The sequence below is a fragment of the Arvicanthis niloticus genome, chromosome 22 (assembly GCF_011762505.2).
Source record: "Arvicanthis niloticus isolate mArvNil1 chromosome 22, mArvNil1.pat.X, whole genome shotgun sequence".
NCBI lineage: Eukaryota > Metazoa > Chordata > Mammalia > Rodentia > Muridae > Arvicanthis > Arvicanthis niloticus.
This window is the reverse complement of record NC_133429.1, coordinates 38,565,419-38,589,249: the sequence shown is the minus strand read 5'-3', so window position 1 is coordinate 38,589,249 and position 23,831 is coordinate 38,565,419. Positions and strand designations below refer to the sequence as shown.

The 23,831-nt window shown below is 43.5% G+C and overlaps 1 protein-coding gene across 3 annotated transcripts in view; it reads left to right on the top strand.

The window, feature by feature from the left end:
- Nucleotides 1–23,831, top strand: part of Myrfl (myelin regulatory factor like) — a 123,779-nt gene that overhangs the window by 72,383 nt on the left and 27,565 nt on the right. For all 3 annotated transcript variants that reach the window (XM_076920277.1, XM_076920276.1, XM_076920278.1), the window contains 3 exons: nt 5,830–6,030; nt 11,722–11,830; nt 12,595–12,704. In XM_076920277.1, the coding sequence (XP_076776392.1) occupies nt 5,830–6,030; nt 11,722–11,830; nt 12,595–12,704 (420 nt within the window). The remainder of the gene's footprint in view (nt 1–5,829; nt 6,031–11,721; nt 11,831–12,594; nt 12,705–23,831) is intronic.

Genomic DNA, 23,831 nt, shown 5'->3' with positions numbered 1-23,831 from the left:
TAGTGCATGGAGAACAGAGATGATGTGCAATACTTGACAATACACAGGGAAACACTCCCACCGGAAGTATTCCCTCCCCAAATGCCATAGTACTGAGGCTGGGAAATCCATGTACTATGATGTTGACTCTGTTTGAGGCACTGATTAAACATCTACACATGGCACTGCTTTATACCGATGATACATTTTTGTTCTGTGAGTATTCTCAATGCCCAGAGGAAAAAGGTTTGAGAAGCCAACTCATGCAGTATCACTCAGCTCCTAAATGATGGAGTCTCCTGTTAGCCCGGCTCTCTCTGATATAGGCTTGCCAAGTGAAGAAAGTACCAGGAAGGTTTTCTGACATGATTGCTGACCCCAGGGCATCTGGGCCACTGCCTTACACAAGGGAATAGCTCAGCTCATTTGTTGAGTGGGTACAGCTGTGGATGGTGTCTTGGCAGCTGTGGGGACATTAAGCTACTAGCAGCTGCAGCTGTAGCTATGAGGCCAGACTGGCTGCCACTGAGAGTATTGCAGGAGTTAACAGGCAGCCTTGGTGAGACTGTGCTGTCCCAGGCCTTTGAGAGTTACATAGAGAGGATGTGACATTCTAGAAGGGAGTACCAGTCACTGTGGCTATGCCTATGTTCATAGCTACCAACCTGAGGCCCTGGGGACACATCTGCCTCCTTTTGGAAAGTGGAGTTTCTTCTTACCTGCTTCAAGCTGTTCTGAAACAAAGAACCCTCCGTAATTATGTCAGTTAAACATGATAAGCTAGTGGAAACCCTCCAGTTATCCCTAGAAATCTCACTGGAGGTGAAGCAATGACAGAAATAAAGTAAAATGCTTGTGTGAAAGCCAGCTTTTCACACACAGGCTGTTTCTGACATAACCATAGGCCAAGAAGACTCTTGAGGCAAAAGCAGCAGCCAATCACAGAGGTATCTATCCAGTCCTTCCCACAGAACCCCCCCCCCCCAGGGTCAAAGCCATGCTGGACATCTCATTTGTTATAATCTGAATTGCTTTGCTGGGTTAAAATATATGATCTGAATTCTAGTCCAGAAATTAGGTTACTCAGTTTCTGACTTCTCCTCAGAAGGAATAAAGACAGAAGTATCATTCTTTCTACTTTGACATAGACTAGTGGGCATGGCGGAGCTGTCCTGAGCCATGTGCTCAGCACTTGGGTCACACACTCTGTCACCTGCGCTCTTTGAATAATTTACGTGGCAACAGGGTTTCCTCTTTCTTGGCTGGCAGCATCCTGAGCACTATGCAAGTTCAGAGAGCAGCCAGGGGAGGAAGGGAACCTGGCTCGCCTGACCTCCATTAACAAGAAGCTGTTAACCAACACACCCTATAAATCCTCATCACAGCACAAACATGATTAACTCACAGGCTGAGCTTGGGTTAGAACGGTGGTGAAATTCACATTTAGTCTGAATGTGACACACTGAGTTGCGCTCAGCATAGATTAGGTTTCGTGTATTATTGACCCAGGTTTTAAATTCTAAAAGCATATTGTGCCTTGGAGACAGTAGCTTTCTCCCAGCTATTGTTTTTGGTTAAGGAGAACACCCTAGTGTAGCAGTAGAGTAGGAGACACCACTTACCCTAAAAATAATGAGAAGAACAAGGATAACAGTAACGTAGACCCTCCTTACCCCAAATAACTCACTGGGACTATTTCATTCTCACTCCAAACACATGTGTGAAGGTGGAAACGGACTTCTCGGTCCATTTAAATGGTTAACACTGTAACACTATGTGTATGTATGTATTTACATATGTATAGATAACATATACACATAACATATAATACACCACATACATATAACACAACACATAACATATAACATATAATGTACAATATATAACATACAACATATAACACACAATATACAACATACAACGTACAACATACAGCACAATGTATAATATATAGTGTATAATATACAATATACAATAACAAATAACATGTAACAGATAATACATAACATAACATATTATAATTGAGACTACATTGTACCCAAGAGTCAAGCGTGGCCTCTAAGGCCATGGCCTGGTTCTGCCAGCTTGAGCTCCAGAATGAAAGACAAGAAGAAAGGTTTAATAATTAAAGGTATTACACGCTTGATCATGTTAAGGGAGGGAGAGACAATCTTTGAAACTCCGTGTGTGTGTGTGTGTGTGTGTGTGTGTGTGTGTGTCTGTATGTTTCTCATATGGTGGGGATCAGTGTTTTATGCTTTGTTAGACGTGACATTATGAGGGCTGTCCCCAAGACTCTGGCCTCTGGGAGGTGTCCAGGACACCCCATTGGTCAAAGTTCTTCTTGAAAGGAGAATAGTGGCCAGTGTTTGGCCATTGTCCAATCTGGCTTGTCAACAGTAACATCTTTAGAAATATATTAAATTCCTGTGGTGAAAATGGACTAATTTAGTGTAAATTAGGGTCTTCTCCAATACAGGGCTTTATTTCTCAGTCTTTGAGTGGAGTTCCCTTAGAGTTGCCTGTATTGCCCAGGCTTTTTCTCAGCTCTGTTTCCTTATTAAATATTCAATTAGAGATGGTTTGGGGTGCTGTATGGCAAGCGGGAGGGACAATTGATTTTGTCTACCTTGCAAAGACGCTCTGGGATTCCCTTCTTTGGAAAAGAAACACATGCTTTCTTTGTTTTGTTTTGTTTTCTGTTTCATTTTGAGAAGAATAGAAATGGCCCCATCCTCAAGGATTTCTGCTTTCCCTGCAAACTACACTGAGGTAGAAGACCAACACCAAAGACAATAGCGTCTGTAAGACTGGTGAAGGGGACAGACAGAAAAGGGTCCGTTCTCAGAGCAACTCATTTTCATGTGTGTGTGCACGCGCGCATGCGCAAACACACACACACACACACACACACACACACACACACACACACACCCTAGGGAGCTTATGCAGACTCAAATAGCTAAGCCCATGTCCTGAGTTTTTATTTTAATCGGCCAGGGATGTCCACAAATATGTATTTCTAACAGGCCTCTGGCTGCAGATGCAGATCTATATAAACCACACTGAATGGTCCAGAGTATCTCTGGATCCCGTTCTAACAACTTTTTCAAAAGATGCACAAGTTGATTTCCTAGGGTCTTGGCCCTTGTCTGCTAGCTCCTTGTCTGTGTTTAGAGCCATAAACAAAAGTAAAACAACAACAAAAAAAGTCCTGCAACTTTCCTTCCAGACTCAAGTCAAGGCTAATGCTGTTTGCTGTCTTGAGCATCTGCAGGGGGTGCCCTTAGCATTGTGTTCTTGCAGAAGGGAGTCCCACCGGACTCTGACTCCACAGCTGTGCTGCTGTGCGATTATAGGTTAGACAGTAAGTGCTGCATCCGGCCAGTTATGTTGAGGATGAATTTGTGTCAATTCGCCCTTAATTCTGAAGACTGTTCATGCACACACGACTTCACTGAACTCTACAATAACCTCTGGAGATGGGTAACGACGATAACTGGGCCTATTGATATTCTTCCAAGGGTAACACTCATACCCAAAGATAAATATTTGCCCTAAAGTCTTACAACCAGTTGATTTCATATAACTCAGCTGAAATGTTAATTTCTTCCCTAAACGTATGAAACCATGAGACAAAAAAGTATTTTAGAAAAGTAAATGAAACCAGCTTGTGTTCGGTATCCAGCAACCACAGTTGGGCCTCGTGTGGATGGATGTAAGCTCATAATTCTGGAGAGCAAGCATACTATAGATTGTTTTCACACATGAAGACATGGGTTCCAGGAGGGCAAATAAACATACAGATCTTACAGTATTTCTCATTTGAGATGGCGAGCCCTTCTTAGCATCCCTTGTAGATCTATCATGTTCCTTGTTGAAATAATTTGAACATATTTTAGGGATTTCGTTTTGTCTGTTGAAACAAATATAAATGTTGCAATTGTATTTAAAAAAAAAAATCTACTTACATCTGCTTCTCGGTATCCAGTTACCAACCTGCTAAGAATTATCCCAAAGCTCCTGTGCAACAGCAAGAATCCATCACTGTCCCATTTTGCTTCCTTCAAGGGGCTCGTTATGTTCAGCAGAGAGCAAAATGCATCTGCACTCTATGCTTCTGTGTTGATCGCTCACCATAAAAGAACTGAGTCAAAGCCAACTTACCGTTCACATCCAACCGGCCTGGGATCTTGAAGAAAGCTGTGGTTGAAGTGACTTTATACAAAATAACATTTAAAGCTGTTGCTTGCATTCTCCCACTGCTTTTGTCTGCTAAGAGTCGGTTCCTGGGCCTTCTGAGAGGTTCAGGTTTTCAGCTGGTAGAAACAAAGTAGGAGGGTGGAGTTGTCCCAAAAGTTCTTCAGTTGAAATCAAACTAAGAGCTAAACTTGATGGTTTCATTTTATTATTATTATTGTTATTATTATTATTACTACTATTATTATTTAATGTATAACACATGTGTGTGGCAGAACATTCACGCAACACCAAAAAAGTGTCTAGTGAACAACAGTGTGGCTCAGCCACCCACCCCAGTTCCTGGCTCTCCCAGTGTGTGTTCATGAGCACACTGTGAGGACTCTGAGCCATCTTCAGGGATCTATAGCGCACCCAGATATGAGGCACACCAGACAGACAAAATGGAAGTCCCTGTGTTAGTACTATACCTCTCAGGATCCTAGCGAATCTGAATTCTCTTCAGGGGGATACGAACAAAAAATCAGATTTAGAATATCGTCCTTTAAGAAAAGAACCCAGGTTTCTTTCTTTCTTCCTTTTTTTTTTTTTTTTTTTTGTTTGTTTGTTTTGGTTTTTCGAGACAGGGTTTCTCTGTATAGCCTTGGCTGTCTTGGAACTCACTCTGTAGACCAGGCTGGCCTCGAACTCAGAAATCCACCTGCCTCTGCCTCCCAAGTGCTGAGATTAAAGGCGTGCGCCACCACCGCCCAAGACCCCATGTTTGGAAATACGTTCGCAGTTACAATGGAGGAGAGAGGAAAGAGTACAATCGTAGAAAATGTTAGGCAGAGCGTTTTGTTATAGGGAACTCTCTCTTGGAGTCTCGCGTGGATTGTTTTTAGGGGTTGCTGGTTGTTACTTCTAAACCACATTGTGAAAGAGCCCAGTTAGAGTCGTTACTTAGTAAACAGAGGAAGCACAGAGGTAGCTGAAGCGCAGATTACCTGTTCTTGGGCAATGTATTATCTTCTCAGAGTGCCGGCGTCAATAAAATGAGCACGACGGCACTTATATCATAAAATCGCTCCATGGAGTAGCACACAAAGACGTAGCCCCCAAGATTCCACAGTACTACCTGTGTTCAGGGGATAGTTGAGGTATATCAACTAACTCTGATCAACTATCTCTATTAATTGCTTGTTTGACAGATGCATGTGCAATCACTAATATGAGTGTTTTGAAGTTATAAAAGACTAGTTAAATACAAGGTATTTTCTATTTACTTGAGCATTAAATAATGTATACATTTTTTGTTATGAATTTCAAATATTATTATACCTGAAAAGAGTCACTTTTTTTTTTAGTCTGCATCCCCTTCCTCATCTTTTAAAGTTGTCTGGTATGACGGAACACACAGTTCAGTCTCTGAGAAATGTCACAGACATTCGATGTTCTCAGCCATGGCATGCAGAGCTCCTACTCTTGTGGGTCTCTCTGGCTCTCCTGGGCTCTTGGTGTTATTTGCCTGTATCAGCGTGTTCTACCCAGTATGGGAGTCTCAGAGGAAGGACTCAGATAACAGTCTGTTTTTCTTTTGCTCTGAGGACACATGATCAACTCTTTCTGCCACCGGAACTTTAATTGCAGTGTGCCTCTGTGTCTCTCCAGGCCTCTAACCCTGGGCAGTTTGAAAATGACAGCGACGCACTGTGGCAGCGAGGACATGTTCCAGAATCTGTCATCTGTCATGGGCGAGTAGGAATAAACACAGACGCACCTGATGAAGCCCTGGTTGTCTGTGGCAACGTGAAAGTGATGGGGACTGTCATGCATCCCTCGGACAGCCGCGTGAAGGAGAATATCCAGGAGGTGAGCCTGGGGTATGGCACGGGGCCCTTCTTCGGACACCTCAATCAGGTGTTTGGGACTCCGAGCCTGACATGCCTGGTCTGGCGTGTTTATGTGTCACCTGTTGGTGTGAAATGAACAAGTTGCTTGAAGATAATGGTGGGTGGTTGGGGCATCTCTGCTGCTATTGTAAAGCTGTTCTTGTTGCTAGCAACTGGGCCCACCTAACAGAGTCAGCGGGCAATGTCACTAGTGTCAGGGGCAGCATGTTTTATGTTGTTTTCTACAGGCTAGTGCCTGCCTTCTAGGCTTGGCATTCAGTCCATTGGTACCGCTCCATCCAGTTGCTGGTATAGCCCTCTCCAGCCCCTCCCTCCCAGGGTCCTTTCTATTGGCTCTGCTAACCGTTGTCCTTCCCCATGCAAGACCTTATGAGGAGCACTTGAAAAGCTCCGCAGTCTGGGCCCCTTACTGGGCCAACCAACTTTGGCCCAGAAATATGGTGCCTTGATTTACTTAGGACAGGCAGTTGTCTAGTGGATATCAAAGTCTGGCCTGAAGATTTGCTTAAATAAAGAAGCTTCCCCAGGCTGCTCAGGGTCTTCAACTGTGACATGGAAGTAGGTTTGGCTGACCCTCGGGAGTCATTTGTTTTGTAATTACTTGGCATAAGAGTACAAAGTTCTGGCAAGTTGTAGTAGCTCAGGGAGATCAGAGGTTCTGGATGAAGGCTCAGGCCACTCCTGTCTCCAGCTTCCTCAGCATCCTCTTCCTCAGCATCTGCCACATCTCCAGCTTCTCCTTCTGGTTTCCTCTCACAAAAGCATTCTTAAGACTGTTAAAAATCTGTGCTGAAGAGATGGCTCAGTGGCTAAGAGCACTGACTGCTCTTCCAGAGGTCCCGAGTTCAATTCCCAGCAACCACATGATGGCTCACACCCATCTGTAATGGGAGCCGATGCCCTCTTCTGGTGTGTCTGAAGAGAACCACAGTGTACTTACATACATTAAATAAACAGCTAAATTCTGTTTGTTTGTTTTAAGCCTCATTTTCCCTCCTTTATGTATTCTTCTTTTAACCACTGGAGGATCTAACCTGTTAATCATTGGCCTCTCTTCCTGACTGCATTCCTTTCCCAGGGCACAGGGTTTTCCGAACTGGCTGCTGCAAGGATTCCAAAGAATGGTTGTTGTAATTGCTGAAGTTCATCTTGCTTGCAAAGTTGCAGTCCACATTAGGGTTGCTGTGATCTCCTCATTGGATGAGAACTCAGGACTAGAAGGTTCTCACATACATTTCCAAATATTAGTGAGACATACACTGTCTGCATTTCTGGTCATACCAATTCAGACGCTTCCTTGCATCTGGCCACACCAGTGGCTTAGGAGGTCTCAATCAGAAGGCTCAGTGGAATGTCACAGTTTGAGAATGTCCTTCACAATCCTGGCTGCTGTCACCAGGCTTATGCAGGATATCATTTTCCTTTACCAAGTCATCAGTTTTGCCCTTGGTTAAAGAAGATACATTGTTTTAAATAGCATACTTCCCCAGAGCCTCTCAAATCCTTCTAGGAAACTTTGTATAAGCAACATGGCCCCTCGCCCTGGACTGTAAATGAGAAACTCCCCTCTCCTGATTCTGCTCACAGCATCCTGAGGGAATAAAGAGAATTATAGAGTTGGGTAGAAGACTGGAGATTTATCCTGACAGCATCAGCTCAGGATTTCAACCCAGAGATGTGCCCGGCTTCTGGCTTGCAATCTGTGCCTAGAGAATACTCAACTATGAGTATTTTAATTCACGTCAAGAGCTTCTTCTAAGATCATATGTGTGGAACACTTTTTACCTGTATAAAACTAAGTAAACAGTAGTTTTACTTCCATAAAAATACATATCAGTAGTGTGGGATGTTAAAAATGATCTTGTATTAGAATTGCGTTCTATCTGTATTTGTGAAACGGATATATTCCTAAGACTTCTTCCTGTCTCATTTGCCACTTATCTCAGCCATGAGATAGATGGCCATCAGTGGCCTTGTGGATCTGTGGACATCATCTTTTCCTCTCACTGACTCAGTTTCTCCAAGCTTTTAAGGAGAGAGCCATGCTTTCAGGGTTTCTCGAAGGATCACAGATCATTTGTGCTACTCTAATGAGATGCTGCTGGGTAATTTATACACAATAGAAATATATTACTTGGCCAGGCAGTGGCGGCGCACGCCTTTAATCCTAGCACTTGGGAGGCAGAGGCAGGCAGATTTTTGAGTTAGAGGCCAGCCTGGTCTACAGAGTGAGTTCCAGGACAGCCAGGGCTACACAGAGAAATCCTGTCAAAAAAAAAAAAAAAGAAAAAGAAAAAAAAGAAAAAGAAAAAGAAAGAAAAAAGACAAAGGAAGACAGAAAGAAAGAAAGAAAAAATTTTTACTTGTAATGCTAGAGGCTATCCCAAGGAATCCCAAGATAAAGGCGTTGACAGGTTTAATGTCTTTTGAAAGCGTTGGCTAATGGTGTGCCAGTGAGGTGTGCTGACAACTGTCTTCACATGGTAGAAAGATGGAAGGGCACCGGGGAAAGGGGTGTGATTCCTTACAGTTTTGATGTTTGTTTTAGACAGAATCCCATTTGCTAAGTAGATTAGGCTAGCCTCGAACTCACAGAGATGGGCCTGCCTCTGCCTCCTGAATGTAGGGAATAAATAGACTGCACTCCACTTCTTTAGCTCTTTTGTTAATGAGTGTAGAGGCCTCATGACTTAACCCCTCTGTGGTGTATTAAAATATTTAGGAAAATAGTTGTTTTAGCTATTTGGGGTCTTTCGTGGTTCCATATAAATTTTAGGATTTTTTTCCCATTTCTATGGAGAGTGTTGTAGGGATTTTGATTGAGATTGCATTGAATCTGTAAATTGCTTTTGGTAGAATGATCATTTTTACAATATTAATTCTACCAACCTCTGGCCATGGGAGATCTTTCCATTTTCTAGTATCTTCTTCAATCTCTTTCATTGGAGGTTTAAAGTTTCCATTGTAGTGGTTCTTCCCCTCCTTGGTTAGGGTTGTTTCTAGTCTATTACTATGATTATTATTATTATTATTATTATTATTATTATTATTATTATTGAGACAGGGTTTCTCTGTGTAGCCCTGGCTGTCCTGGAACTCACTCTGTAGACCAGGCTGGCCTTGAACTCAGAAATCCACCTGTCTCTGCCTCCCAAGTGCTGGGATTAAAGGCATGCGCCACCACTGCCTGGTTGTTTTTTATTATTATTGGTATTGAAAATGGAATAATTTTTTAAATTTTTTTCTTAGCCAGTTCATTATTCACATAAATGAAAGCACTGATTTCTCTATGTAGGTTTTTGCATTCTGCAATGTAACTGAAATAATTTTCTAGAAGATTCTGGTCTGTAGGGTCTTTTTAGTATAGAATCATGTGATCCATGAATAAGGATAATTTTAATTCTATTTTAATCCATCTTACAGTGTTCTTTCTCTGACTGCTGTGGCTAAGACTCCAAGCACTGTACTAAATGTGATGGGACCCCTTAGCTCATCCCAGAACTTACAGGAAATGTTCCCAGTTTCCTCCACTTAGACAATGCTTGCTATAGGTCTGTTTTAGGTAACTGTTAGTATTTTCAGGCACACTCAATTTATTCCCAATGTCTCTAAGACTTTTATCATGAAGGCATATTAAATTCTATCAAATGTCCTTTCTGTATCTATTGAGATTTGTGATTCTTGTGAGGAAGTCTATTAATTGGGTCTATTAAGTTGGTCTATTAAGTCTATTAATCAGGATTTAATTATCAATTAAACCCTTATTGGTTTGCTAATGTTCAGCCAACCCTGCATACATGAAATGGAGCCCATTTGTCATCTTTCTATGTTCTTGATTTCAGTTTGTGAGCATTTGGCTGAGACTCTGCATCTATTGTCACAGGGAAACTGGTCTTTTGTTGTTTTTCAGTCTTTATTTGATTTTGGTATCAGGATAATGCTGGTTTTGTAGAATAGATTTGATGGTATCCTTTCTCTTCCTGATTTGTTCCCCCAAACTGTTACTTTGTAACCCTTGAAAGCCAGCGAGGGAAAGTTGCTTTTTCTGAATGACTATGGTTACAGTGTATCCTTGTGCTTCCTGGGTCAGGTGTGCAAATCTTTGAGATCCCAGGAGTCATGCCCTTCTGTGAAGCTGAGCAATGGATGCTGATTCAGGTGGGGCCCTGACACCATACTTGCTGTATCTAGTGACAGCCACCCTGATAAAGTTTGGGACAGTGGCAGTGGCAGATATGCTGCCTGCTACTGTTCTTTGCAGCTATGACCAGTGGAGTGGTACTGATGCAGAAGAAGCAGGCAGTCTGTGTGGTTGATGGACACTGCAGATCTTTGTGTGGTAGAAACTCAAGGATGATACAGCTTCTATAGGCATTTGGTAGAGGTGGCATTTAAGGTTGACTTGGAGAGGGCCCAGTCAGCACATCATATCCCAAGTGGCCAGTGTGGCTGCCATAGCAGGTGCCGAGTCAGACCTAGGAGAAAGTTCACTGGAGAATGGGGCACATGTTTGTTAATCAGTGGGTCCTGAGGTGAGAAGATGTCCTGGGCAGTACATCAGGGCTGGCCCATTTTACTTACTACAATAATCCTCTCACTTAGAGATAGCTCCTAATCTGCCATCTTACCCAGAAGTTGCTAGGTGATATATTTCTGACTGCCAAAATGGCATTGATTTCATAATCCAAAAGTATTCTAAAGGAAAAATCAGAGAAAAGATAGATGTTGCTGATTTTTTAAATCAGACTAATATCATTATAATTAGATACAGCTATTTTGTGAAATTATCAAACAACTCAATCCTTCAAATTAAAGGGGATCTTTTGGATCAAACATTTAGTTTTAGAGAAGATTAACTTCACTATCTTGCTATCAATTTTCTGGGGACCAGTAAATTTCTTTGAGGACTTGGCAATGACAATTGGGGACATCATTAGACCCAATAGCTGGGGAGGATATCTATGTTAACCTGAACCCCCAAGAGGCTTGGGGTGAGGAATACAGGGCAATCCACTGAAAGAAACTTCATGCATCAATGTCCAGAGTAATGCAAGATGTGGAGTCCCTCCTTACCTAGAGGTTGTCTGTGAACTGGCAATGCATTTTCAGTTTGTAAGTAGAGGCTGGGTCACACACCTGTGGATGCAGTTGAACAGGACACCTTAGTAACCTGAACAGATTCTCCAAAATGAGAATCCTTGAACTTCTCAGAGAAGAAAGACAAGAGCAGCGAGGAGACTCTTGGACCCCGTAATTTAGACTCCATTTTGTGGTTCCATTTGTTGGAGCAGCGGTTCTCAATCTTCAGAATACTTCAGCCCTTTAACACAGGTCCTCGTGTTGTGGTGACCCCTAACTATAAAATTATTTCCATTGCTACTTCATAACTACTGTCATTTTGCCAGTGTTATGAATCGTAATGTAAACATCTATGTTTTCCCATGGTCTTTTTTTTTTTTTTTTTTTTTTTTTTGAGGGTCATGACCCACAGGTTGAGAACCAGTGTGGATCCCAACGCTTTGACTTCCCTGAGGAGAAAGAAGTTTCTTACCTCACTGTCAGTCTTCCTCGTCTTTTGGGGTCACACAGCACATCGATTTGAATAACAAATATCTAACCAGGTGAAATTTGTTCTCCCTTAATTAAACAGGTTGACACAAACGAACAGTTGAGAAGAATAGCCCAGATGAGGATTGTTCAGTACGACTACAAACCTGAATTTGCATCTGCCATGGGGATAAACACTGCCCATCAAACAGGTACAGACATGGAAGCCTTCCTTAACTTTCTGTGGCCAGCTCTGGAGCTTCTCCTTGTCTGTTCAGCCCGAGCTTGGGCGCCGGGGCATTCAAAAATACCCTACAGACCTAAAGCATCCTTTGAGAAACTCAGAGTCATTAGAATGGGGGTGAGGGTGGGGCATCTAGAGAATGAGTGGGTTACCTTTCATGTAACACCCCCCCCCCCCCCCCGGGCTGGTAGAATATTTTGAATGTATTGCTTGTGAGGTGAAGGTTTAAGGGCCCAAAGCAACACAAACTGTGTGAAGGGATGGGGGGGGGGGGGCAGGGCTAGACAGTCTGGGGATGGAGGTGAGAAAAGAGTAAAGCTGACTAAGAATATCAGCACCGCGATGCTTGTTTCTTAGCCTGGGAATCATAAAAATAAGCAGGAACACTGAAGGACCAATGTCTCCTATAGGAACATAATGGAATCAAACTAGCAACATGCTTCCTTCTACGTATATGGATGCAAAGATATTTATTTACCCTTTACCCCTCTCTCCCCATTAGGCAGGGACTTAATAATGGGAAGGCATGGAGGAAGGGAAGGAGTGGGGCACTCTATTTTTTAATTCTGTGGTGGTTCCCTCCTCAATTATAGATCAAAGGGAAAGCTGAGGTAAAAGTCTCTTTCCAAAGAGTTTTCAAAGCCGTCGTCGTCGGTATTCCATTCCAATGTCGGAAACCCTGCAAGCATTTCCCCCGCCCCCATTAACCCTGTTGGAATGTTTTGTGTATAGGAATGATTGCCCAAGAGGTGCAAGAGATCCTGCCCAGAGCCGTAAGAGAGGTTGGGGGTGTCACCTGTGGAAATGGGGAGACCCTGGAGAACTTCCTCATGGTGGATAAGGTAATCAATTTCTCCATAGGTGTCTACAGCTAGCTACGGCTGTCACTCACTGCTGCAGGCCTCTGGGGGCTACACAGCAGGCAGACACAGTTCACCCAGAGACAGGGCTTGAAAAGAATCACTCGCTGAGCTGTGGAGAGAATTGGTACCAATTATCACACAATATATTTCCGGCATATAACAACAACAGTAGCAACAATAGACCCCATAGGGGAAAATGAGTATGCAGCGATCAGAATTTCTTTTCAGCGGGGATTCCTGAAGGAAAACTGGCCCAGGCAGAGTTCACTTTGCATGGCTGTTCTCAGAATAAGGTCCAGAGAGCATGGGAAACCGTAACAAAAGGCTCAACTGTACTGTCAGACTCTGACGAGCCTTAGCTACAGGCGACCCCTGAGTGAACCACATGGAGTTGGAGATCGATGCAAAAGCAAGAGGAATTTATTGTTCCAGTGTGCTGGGGTAGCCCTGCATCCAAAAGGAGGGGCAGCGACCTTGGGTGCCTGTTCGGCCAGTTTCTATACAGTTTTCAGGGAAATAGAGCAACAGCCTCTAGGCACAATGTGATTGGCAGAACAGTGTGACTTTTAAACTGATTGGTCCTTAGGTCCTGAGGAATGTGTCTACCTGCTCTGGGATTCCCTTGTCTGCAAGTGGTCAACTCAGTCCCTGTCCCCCTACCCCCTGCCAATGTGGTCTTTCTGAGGAATGTGATCAGCCTCTCCTTTCCAGAAGGGAGGGGTGTGTAGATGTTCCAGGAGTTAAGGGGTGCCTACGTGCTCTAAGGACTTCTCCCTTCTGGGAAGGGAGGGGCCTGGTGAAATTTTTCAAAGGCTCTAAGCTAACCTCTTAGATAGTACCTTGTCTTTAAAAACAGAAAAGTATAGGTGGAGGGAAGGCTCAGTGGTTAGTGGCACTTGCCGATCTCCCAGAGGACCCAGGTTCAATCCCAAGCATTCACACAGCAGCTCACAACCATCTGCAGTGGCGATCCTGCGGGTCCTGCACTCACCCGGCACTCAGACATACATGGAGGCAAAAGACACACATACACACAAAATAATAAAAGAATTAAAAAGAAAATAAAATGAAAGCAGAGCTATCGCCTATAACAAAATACTTATGTTGTATAATGCAAGGAAAATTCTAATTCTTCAATGTGATTCTCAGAGTAATTAATAATTAAAACAAAATGTTGAAATTTTTGCAGGTGTGTGTGTGTGTGATGAAATCGTGTTTAAATTCCACAACAGGATTGTAAAGTGGGTCATTTTTACAGTGTAATTTATGAGTCTCATTTGTTTCACCAAGGGCTTGTCTAAAACCTTTGATATTCAAATTGTTCTCTGTTGAAGGAAGCCCTTGTGACTCTAGATTAGCGCCCCCCCCCCCCCCCATAACTGATCTAGGTCGGGCAGTTCCTCTCTTGGTGATACAGCCTGTGTGATTTGAGTAGTTCTGTAATACCATGCCTGTCAATCTCGTGATACCCTGCTCTTTTGCAAGGCTTACGGATGACGCTGCCGCTGGCTCGATGTGCACTGAGTGATTTAGGTATGGAGAGGAAAGGCCCAGTGCCATGGGGATTTTTTTTTTTTTTTTTTTTTAGCAGTGGGCATGGATGTTTGAGCGGAGATTAATTTATACTTTGTCGGTCCATCTGGGAGTACTTCTCAAACTTCAAAGCACATACACCCCAGGGGGGGGTCTCCCTGAGATGCACGTTCTGATCTGTCAGTGTTTGTCTATGACTTCTATATCAGTTCAGTTCCTGCCTCTGGGTCCCTGCCTTGGGTCGAGCCCTGGTTTCTCTTGGATGATGGGCTGTAAGATGAAATAAACCCTTTCTTTTCCAGCTTGCTTATGGTCGTGGTGTTTTATTACAGTAATAGGAGCCCTAACTAAGACACCCTTTCCCCTTCTTCAGGCTGTAACCTGTCCCGCTTCTCCACCCATGCAGATGCCTTGTGTTTGTGAGCTTGTCTTTTACTAGACGTTTTCTCTCTCATCCTCAAACCTACCCAGTATGTTTCTGTTCCAGAGCTGTGAGTGTTTTCTGTCCTCGAGACTCTGCCCACAAGGGGTCTCATCTGGACTTCACTGCCCAGGCCTTTCCTGATGGTGCATCTGAAGTGATCTCTGTACCAGATCACTTTCTTTGATGGTAACCAGGGTCATTCTGAGGTGTACAGTGACTTTGTACAGACCCTATTGTCTTAGTCAGGGTTTCTATTCCTGTAAAAAACATCATGACCAAGAAGCAAGTTGGGGAGGAAAGGGTTTATTCAGCTTACACTTCCACATTGCTGTTCATCACCAAAGGAAGTCAGGACTGGAACTCAAGCAGGTCAGGAAGCAGGAGCTGATGCAGAGGCCATGGAGACATGTTACTTACTGGCTTGCTCCCCCTGGCTTGCTCAGCTTGCTTTCTTATAGAACCCAGGACCACCAGCCCAGGGATGACACCACCCACAATGGGCTGGACCCTCCCACCCTTGATCACTAATTGAGAAACTGCCTTACAGCTGGATCTCATGGAGACATTTCCTCAAGGGAGGCTCCTTTCTCTCTGATAACTCCAGCTTGTGTTAACTTGACACACAAAGCCAACCAGTCCACCTACATATCCCTCATCTGGACCTTTCTACTGAGAATAGTGTACACTGTCATTCATAGCATCTTGGAGGATATTTGTACCCGACTGAAACTATCTGTAGATTTACTTGTTCCTTGTCAGTCTCTCTAAATAGTTATGTGAGAGCCGAAATCTATATTTTCAAAATGATTTCTCTAGTACTTTATTGTGGTTTTCACCCTAGGGCTTCAAGCAGTGTAGGAACTGAACAAGTATTGGAAGCATGAGTTAACGAGTTCTGAGATGTCTTGGTTGACCCAGACTCACTTTACAGCCTCAGGCCTCTGAAAACACTGTCTTGAGTCTTCTTCTATTGGCCTGTCTTTCCCTTTCTGCAGGTCAGAGAACTCTTACACCCCATGCTGTCAAGTCCAGGGTTCAATAAGCTATAGATATCCCAGGAAGGGCTTCTTTATATTAATGTTCCGTTTCTGAGTCCCAGTGAAGGGACGAGAAGTGGCTATTTGCATAAGAAAATCTGAAGATATGATTTTTTCTGGGAAAGATGAGTTCAGATTTCCCCTTGAGACATCAGTTGAACACTCAAGATGAAAATGTCCAGATGGATGCAAGGGCTGTGGGACTCTGGAGAGCGGCTGGGGGCAGAGAGGGGGCGGTAGCAAAAGCATGAAGACTCCAGGAAAGGAGAGATTATGGAAGCAAGTCACAGATGAGAAGCCCGTGGCCATGTCTGGCCTGAGGATAGCTTTTCTCTCATAGTTAAAAAAAAAAAAAAAAAAAAAAAAAACTTGCAAATCTGTTGTCTATATTTAAAAAAATCAAAAATCTTCCTATGATTGTTTTAGACTCTCGTCTCCTGTGAAATAGCCGTTCTGGAAACATGAGGCTGGGGAGAAGCTCCCAGCAGGGGCTTTGAACTCCATGTTGCAGCTTCCCACTCTCTCTGTGGGAAGCAGCAGTCAGCTGAGGCCCTAGACCACTGGTTCTCAACCTTCCTAACTCTGCAATACTTTAATACAGTTCCTCATGTCGTGGTGACCCCCAACCATAAAATTATTTCTTTGCTACTTCATAGTTGTCACTTTCTACGGTTATGAACCATAACCTAAGTATCTGTGTTTTCCAAAGGTCTCAGGCAACCCCCATGAAAGGTTGATTTATCTCTCAAAGGGGTCGCAGCCCACAGGTTGAGAACCAGTGTTGTAGCCACAGCCAGAGAGAAGCCAAGAGGATGGAGCAAGTAAGGAAAGGACATGATAAGGACAGCACCATAAACCCAAGTTATAGGACCAGTAAGGAAGAGGGAGGAGGGAGATCTGATTGGAGGAGGGAGATCTGATGGGAGGAGGGAGATCTGATGGGAGGAGGGAGATCTGATGGGAGGAGGGAGATCTGATGGGAGGAGGGAGATCTGATGGGAGGAGGGAGATTTGATGGGAGGAGGTAGATGAAATGGGAGGAGGGAGATGCAATGGGAGAAGGGAGATGCAATGGGAGGGTCTAGCCAGGAGTAAGCTGGCAGTGGGTACTGGATGCAGGCAAACTTCCTGCTGTGAAACATTGCCTGTCTGAGTCTGGCACTCCACATCTGTAGTCTCAACACATGGAAGGCCGAGGCAGGAGGATCACAAGTTTCCAGCCTGCCTAGACTGACGGAAACCCTATCTCAGCAAAACAAACAAAAACAATCCACCAGACTGTTGGCTGGTGCTCATCCATAACACTAATGTGACGTCTGCCTTCCTAAATTTTGCTATTATTATTGAGTGAAGTTGACTTTATCTTTCTGTGATGAGTAAGAACTCTGTGGACCTCTTTCCTGGAGTTGGTACTTAGAGTCCTTCTTCTGTGAATTTGATCCAGCACTCTCGACATTTGTCTCGTGTGTGTGTGTGTGTGTGTGTGTGCGTGCGTGTGTGTGTGTGTGTGTAGGTATATGTATGTGTGTGTAGGTGTGTAGGTGTGTGTAGGTAGGTGTATGTGTATGTAGGTAGGTATATGTGTGTGTGTAGGTAGGTGTATTGTGTGTAGGTGTGTGTGTAAGCATGTGTATGTGTGTGTGTCTAGGTGTGTGTGTGTAGGTATGTATGTGTAGGTAGGTGTATATGTGTATAGGTGTAGTGTGTGAAGATGTGTGTAGGTGTATGCATGTGTGTGTACAAGTTGGTGTATATGTGTATAGGTGTGTATGTAGGTATGTGTGTAGGAGAGAGAAGGAGGAAGAGGAGGAAGAGAAAACCCTTTCATTCGCCTGTGTTATTTTATTCCTTCTTGGTACTCTTATTTTAAGAAAGCTAATTTTCTAAAGCTCTACTAATAGCTATGGGCAGTGGTGATTATTTCTCCTCTTAGTGTTTTGACCTTCTTTGTAGTGCTAATAACAATTTTCAACTACGTACTTATTTGGCTTTCTTCTTTCTAATGGGCGGTCTCTCCACTGAACAGTGTACTCTCTGAAGGCAGGAGCTGTGTCTACGGTGTCTGGTTTACCCCTCCTGCCACCGAGGAACGTGCCTGCCATAACCTAAGTGCACGAGGAAGGAGGGTTGATTCTGTGCAAACAGTGGATAAGAAAGTCTGTGGGACGTGAAGCAGTCAGTAACTGCACGCATGCTTCCCACCGCACACCCGTGGGTGTTAGAAGACAGCTGGTCAGAGTTGGTTCTGTTCCTCCACCATGAGGGTTTCAGAGAATAAACTCGGATTGCCAGGCTGAGCAGTCATCTCAGTGGCCCAGGTGAAAAACAGTTCATTGCTGTTTCTCTAGTTGACCGGAAGACTGTTCCTACTCCCTGAGCTCCCCCGTTCTTGCTGATTACCTGATCACATCAGATTGTGAAGTAGAGCCCCCCACTATGGAGTGAGGCACGTTGACCACCTACATCAGGAGTGAAAGTCAGAGGCCATGTTGATGATGGACACTTGTTAGCTGAGTTTGGGTTCCGGCATTTGCAGCCCCTTTTGCAAAAAAGAAATCGCCTCGCTGAGCCACTTCACGTGTCCGTGTGCAGTACCAAGATTATTCTTTTCCAACATCAACAGTCATTTTGTGTGTGTGTGTGTGACAATTTTTTTTTCTTATCCCAACTATGAAGTTGTGTTTCAGCTGAGGTTCTGTACCACATTGACAGCTGGACAGAGCTAGCTAATTGGATCAGGTTCTGTTGTTTATAACCGAGGGTGATTGTCAATAAGAAAACCTTCCCACATGTTTTAGTGTAGAGCATATGCTCTTGGCGTTAATTAATTCAAACCTCTACATGGAGACTGGACACGTTTATGAAGGAAACGTTCCCCGAGCATCCAGATACATATTCCTGGTCAGTTACTCTCAGTGAACCCCTGTTACCAGGATCATGGGCATTTAGTACTAGTGTTGAACATCCTTTGAACATCTTCACTGAGATGCTGGACAAAAGTCAGAGTTTTAAGTCTTTTAGGAAGAGTTGATCGCAGTAACAGATCCAAGGAATTTCTGCAAAGTCAGGACAGGCCATAATTATAAGCAGTAAGGAGTAATAAATTCCCCCCACATCTTTATTACTTCCTAAACAGAAAAACACGTGAATTATCTCCTTGCCTATAGGACTCCTGCAAGATCTATGGTGCTGAAACCTCTGAGCCGGAGAAATCAGAGCTGGCCTTTTGTCATTATTGACACATAACTAGGCATGTGCAGCGATTGCTTATATCTCCTAAGACAGGCTTCAAAATCCCTGCGGGAAGGCGTTGTGGAAAGAGTTGATTAGTAGTTTAGAGGGGGCCTTACTGTTCTGCACTTCGTGGGTTAGAGCTAACTCATGGTGTGTTGAGGAAAATCTCTTCTAAAAAGAAGCAGAGAAAGGAGCGTATGCAGGGTGTGTGGAGAAGAGGCATGGGGTGGGGTGGGGTGGGCTCGGAGCTGTAGGATAGGACATGGCCTGTGTGTGAGTGGAGAGGGGAAGAGGTCAGAGAGGATGAAGGGTGATATGATTTGGACAGCCGACTTGGATATCTACTGACCATGTGACCCACTGCAAATATTACCCTTGTTGCTTAACATCCTCTGTAATCTAAGCTTAGGGAGCAATGAGATGGCACCCATGATGTCTTGGAATCACAGAATGCTGTTCCTACCTTCATTATTTTCTGCCTTGGTTCCATTAAACAAAAGGAAAGCCTGAACCTACGTTAGAGACCCTAGAACAGTTTCTGTCAGAAGATCTTTTAATTTTTAAAGAAAAAAAATAATGAATTTCTCCTCCTCTTCCTCCTCCTCCTCCTCCTCCTTCTCCTTCTCCTTCTCCTCCTCATCACTGTTATTTTGGTGCTGTGCATGTGAGTGCAGGTGCCCAAGAAGGCCGGAAGTCAGAGGCATCAGATTCCTTCTGGAACTAGAGTTACAGGCAGCTTTGAGGGGTCATGTGGATACTGGGACTCAAACTCTCATCCTTTGCAGGAGCTGTATGCACTTCACACCACTAAGCCCTCTCTCCAGTGTCCCAAAAATAGTTTTAATGCACACAAAATTAGAGATAGTAACTGTCTTAGGGTTTTATGGCTGTGAGCAGACACCATGACCAAGGCAACTCTTGGAAAGCACAGCATTTAACTGGGGTTGGCTTACAGGTTTCAAAGGTTCAGCCCATTATCATCATGGTGGCATGCAGGTAGACACGGTGCTGGAGAGAAATCTGTCTGAGACTTCTTCATCTGAATCTAAAGGCAATAGGAAGAGAGAATGAGCCACTGGGCGTGGCTTAAGCTTCTGAAACCCAAAGCCCACCCCCAATGACACACTTCCTCCATCAAGACCACACCCACTCCAACAAAGCCACACCTCCTAATAGTGCCGCTCCCCCATGAGGACTGTAGGGGTCATTTTTCATTCATACCACCACAGTAATGAAACCCACACCCATCTCACTCAGAGTGCATAGTATATTAATTATTTTTCTCATTCCTGTAATAAAATACCTGACAGAATTTACTTAAGGGAGGAAAGACTTATTGTGATTCAGGTTTAGTACCTGATGGTTGGGTAGCTCATGGCAGCAAGAGCAGGAGGCAGCAGGAGATGAGGACTTAGGCTTCAGGTAGCCTGGGCTACACCCCTTGAAGGTCCATTCCCAGTGACCTACTTCTGAAAGCTTTGTGCCCATCCCAGGGGTGACAAAGTCTCAATATAACACCACCTGCCAATCAGACAACCAAGTGCTGGAACACGTAAGTCTACAGAGGGCATCTTAAGGTCCAGTTCCAACCTGCTACAAGTTCTTATCTTTCTCCAACTAAATTATTTAAACTGAGTTCCAGAGTTATAGCATTTTATTATAGATACTTTAACATTGTCTGTCTGTCTGTCTGTCTCTGTCTCTCTGTCTCTGTCTCTCTCTGTCTCTCTCTGTCTCTCTCTCTCTCTCTCTCTGTGTGTGTGTGTGTGTGTGTGTGTGTGTGTTACAGCACACATAGTATCTGGAATCCAGAGGTCAGTCTTAGAAACACCATCAACCTTGTTTTTTTGAGACAGGGTCTCTTGTTGTCTTGTTGATTAACCTAGAGTGTCTGACAGAGAGTCTTAGGGGTTGCCTGTCTCTGTCTCCTTAGAGGTGGAGTTACAAGTATGTATCACCATGCGTGCATGGCTCTTTCTTTCCCCTTAAGTTCTGAGTCCCTAACTTACACCTTTGTGATTACACAGCCAAGACTTCACGTGGAGAGCTCTCTCCCCAGCCTGACATCTTTCTGAAAGGGGAGAACCACACCTTAAAAAATGGAACTACCATACCGTTATCCTGTAGAAAAATTGACCAATTATGGTAAATTTTACTATAGTCAGTGCTGAAATTTCACAAACATTTTTGTTTTGTTTTTATGTATATGTAACACAAAGGAGTACATATGTCCATCTGGTTTGGGCAGCGATTAAAAATAATTTTCTATTAAGTTTCACCGTCTGAGCAAGATAACAGACAGTGATTCTCTGTCATTCTTTATTTGGTTGTTGGCATTCTATTAGAAACAAAGAACATTTTCCTCACCAGAAAGGTAGTTGACGTGCAGTTGAGGAAGCAAAATCTTCATTTCTTCCTTTATTTATGAGTGTCTGAAAAAAAAAGTTAAACCTCTAATATCTTCTGAAGGCAACCAATAAAACATTTTTAAATTGGGTATGGCCGTGGGTGCTTTTAAAACTCATATGATTCTTTGACCTATTCCAGCAGTGTGCCCTTTGATGTTCTCTGGCCTCTTCAGGAGGCTCCTGCTTGCTCTGACATACCACAGTCGTGGGTGGTCATCCTCTGCTTTGTCAGAGAGGTGTCTGAGTTCTCTCTTCATATTCTGCCCGCCCCAAACCTGGGGCTGCTCCTCCTTACAAGACCCCTGGTTCCCTTCAGTGAGCCTTTAGAGACCACAGTGAACGTGCTCACTGTTAGTGGGTGAGAAATGTCTTTTTATTATACTTGTTCATGGTTAAAGATAGGAAATAGCTTCCCTCTATGGAGATAGGCTACATCAGGAATCCATGGCGATGCTTATAATTTAAACTTAGAGTTGCTCGTCCTTTACTTAAGCTTTTGGCTTTGTGTTTATGTCTTTTATCCTCAATACTTAATCTGTTATATTCAGTTATAATCGTGTATGGCGTGTGTGAACACATAATCCCCCACTGTTATTACTCACAGTATGATTATTAAAATTTTTCATTGCTAATTATTTTTATCTTCTGTGTGGAATATACATTTCTAAGAAGGACTAGTCAATCAGTGTTTTGAAGACATATTTAAAATAAATTCTTTCTGTAAGGTGAGGCCAGAAATTCAGTCACACGTTATGCTTATTTCTTTGCTTTTTAAAAATAAGATGCCTCTTTAGTATAATTATGGCTTGTCATTATTTTTAAATACCCATATTATTATTTCTTTCTTTGTATTTTATCGTATTTTTATTTTTTTGTAGCCTTACAAAGCAGGTAAGATTCCAAATGGGGTTTCATGTGGCTTGCATTTGGTTGGTTTTCCAGCCCCAGCTCCCCCTTCTCCCCCTGCCCCCCTTCCTGCTTCCTCTTTCACCCCCCGAGTCTCCTCTTCACTTGGGTTTGTTGTGTCCCCGTCCCACTTTCTTAGAATGTCCTTTCTTCTGGTCACATTGTGTCCCTTGCTAGTTTCTTGACCTTTACCCATATAGTCTCCCACACACACATTCACACACAGACACACGCTCACTCACACATACACACTCACACACATATACACACAGACATACTCACACAAACATATTCACACTCACATATACACACTCACACACATACACACTCACACATAGATACACACACACTTTCATGCACATACTTACACACTCACACATATATAGACTCACACATATATACTCAGGCGTATATGCATACTTACACACTCACACATACACACTCACACAGGTATACACACAGACATACTCACACAAACATATTCACACTCATATATACACACTCACACACACATACACACATACACACTCACACATAGATACACACACACTTTCATGCACATACTTACACACTCACACATATATACACTCACACATATACACTCAGGCGTATATGCATACTTACACACTCACACATACACACACATATATACACACATATACACATACATAAACACACACTCAGACACACACCCTTAAAGCAAACACAGTCCTCAGAGATGAGCCTGTTGGTCCTTTGCTTCCCAGAGCTTTCTGCTTTTCCAGGCTGTTAACTTGGCACCTCTCAATTTGCCTACCGTCATTTGCTATTTAACAAAGAGTCAACACAATGGCCGCCCACCACAGACTCTCCATTTGGGCAGGGAGATAGCATGCAATACCCAATATAGACAAATGGCCAACTGACAAGATTAGGGGGCTTCCTTAGACCTCCTTGGCTGGCTGGGTATTAAGAAGATCTTTAAATGCGTCTCAAGACAAATGTGTCTTTAAAATTGTACAAACTGAACCTTAACTCTGGAATGCTCAGCTCTGATCCTTCACTGTATCACCAGATATCTATCCGGTGTCTGTTAATGTCCATACTATATTGGCATATATTCATTGTACAAAAATAATAGGTTTAACTAGTTTATTTTCATGCCTGCGTATACCGTACTTTGATTCCCTTTTTCAGTGATTGTTTTTCATGGTTTGAAACCCTGAAAGCTTCAGTTTGCATGAGATCCTCAAACACACAACCCCAATACATCCCAGCCATACATAATCTTGAGACATTGGCCTGGGGATGGGGGTCTTCACTGTATGGGACTAGATTGCTCTCTCTGTAAGACACGGACATTGCTTTGGATTTTGAACTTTTGAGAAGAGAGAAGAAAAGGAGGAAAGGTCATGGGGTCAGGGTGAGATCTGACAAGAGCTTGTCAGTGCTTTTTATTATGGCTAAGATAGGCACGTGTTCGTAGTACAACCGAACCCGCCGGTCAGGCAGGGTGTGGCTGGGGCATCTTGGCTTTGGTGAGTTCCCCAGTCTTTCTTTGTTCCTTCAGATGTCTTAGTGGTTT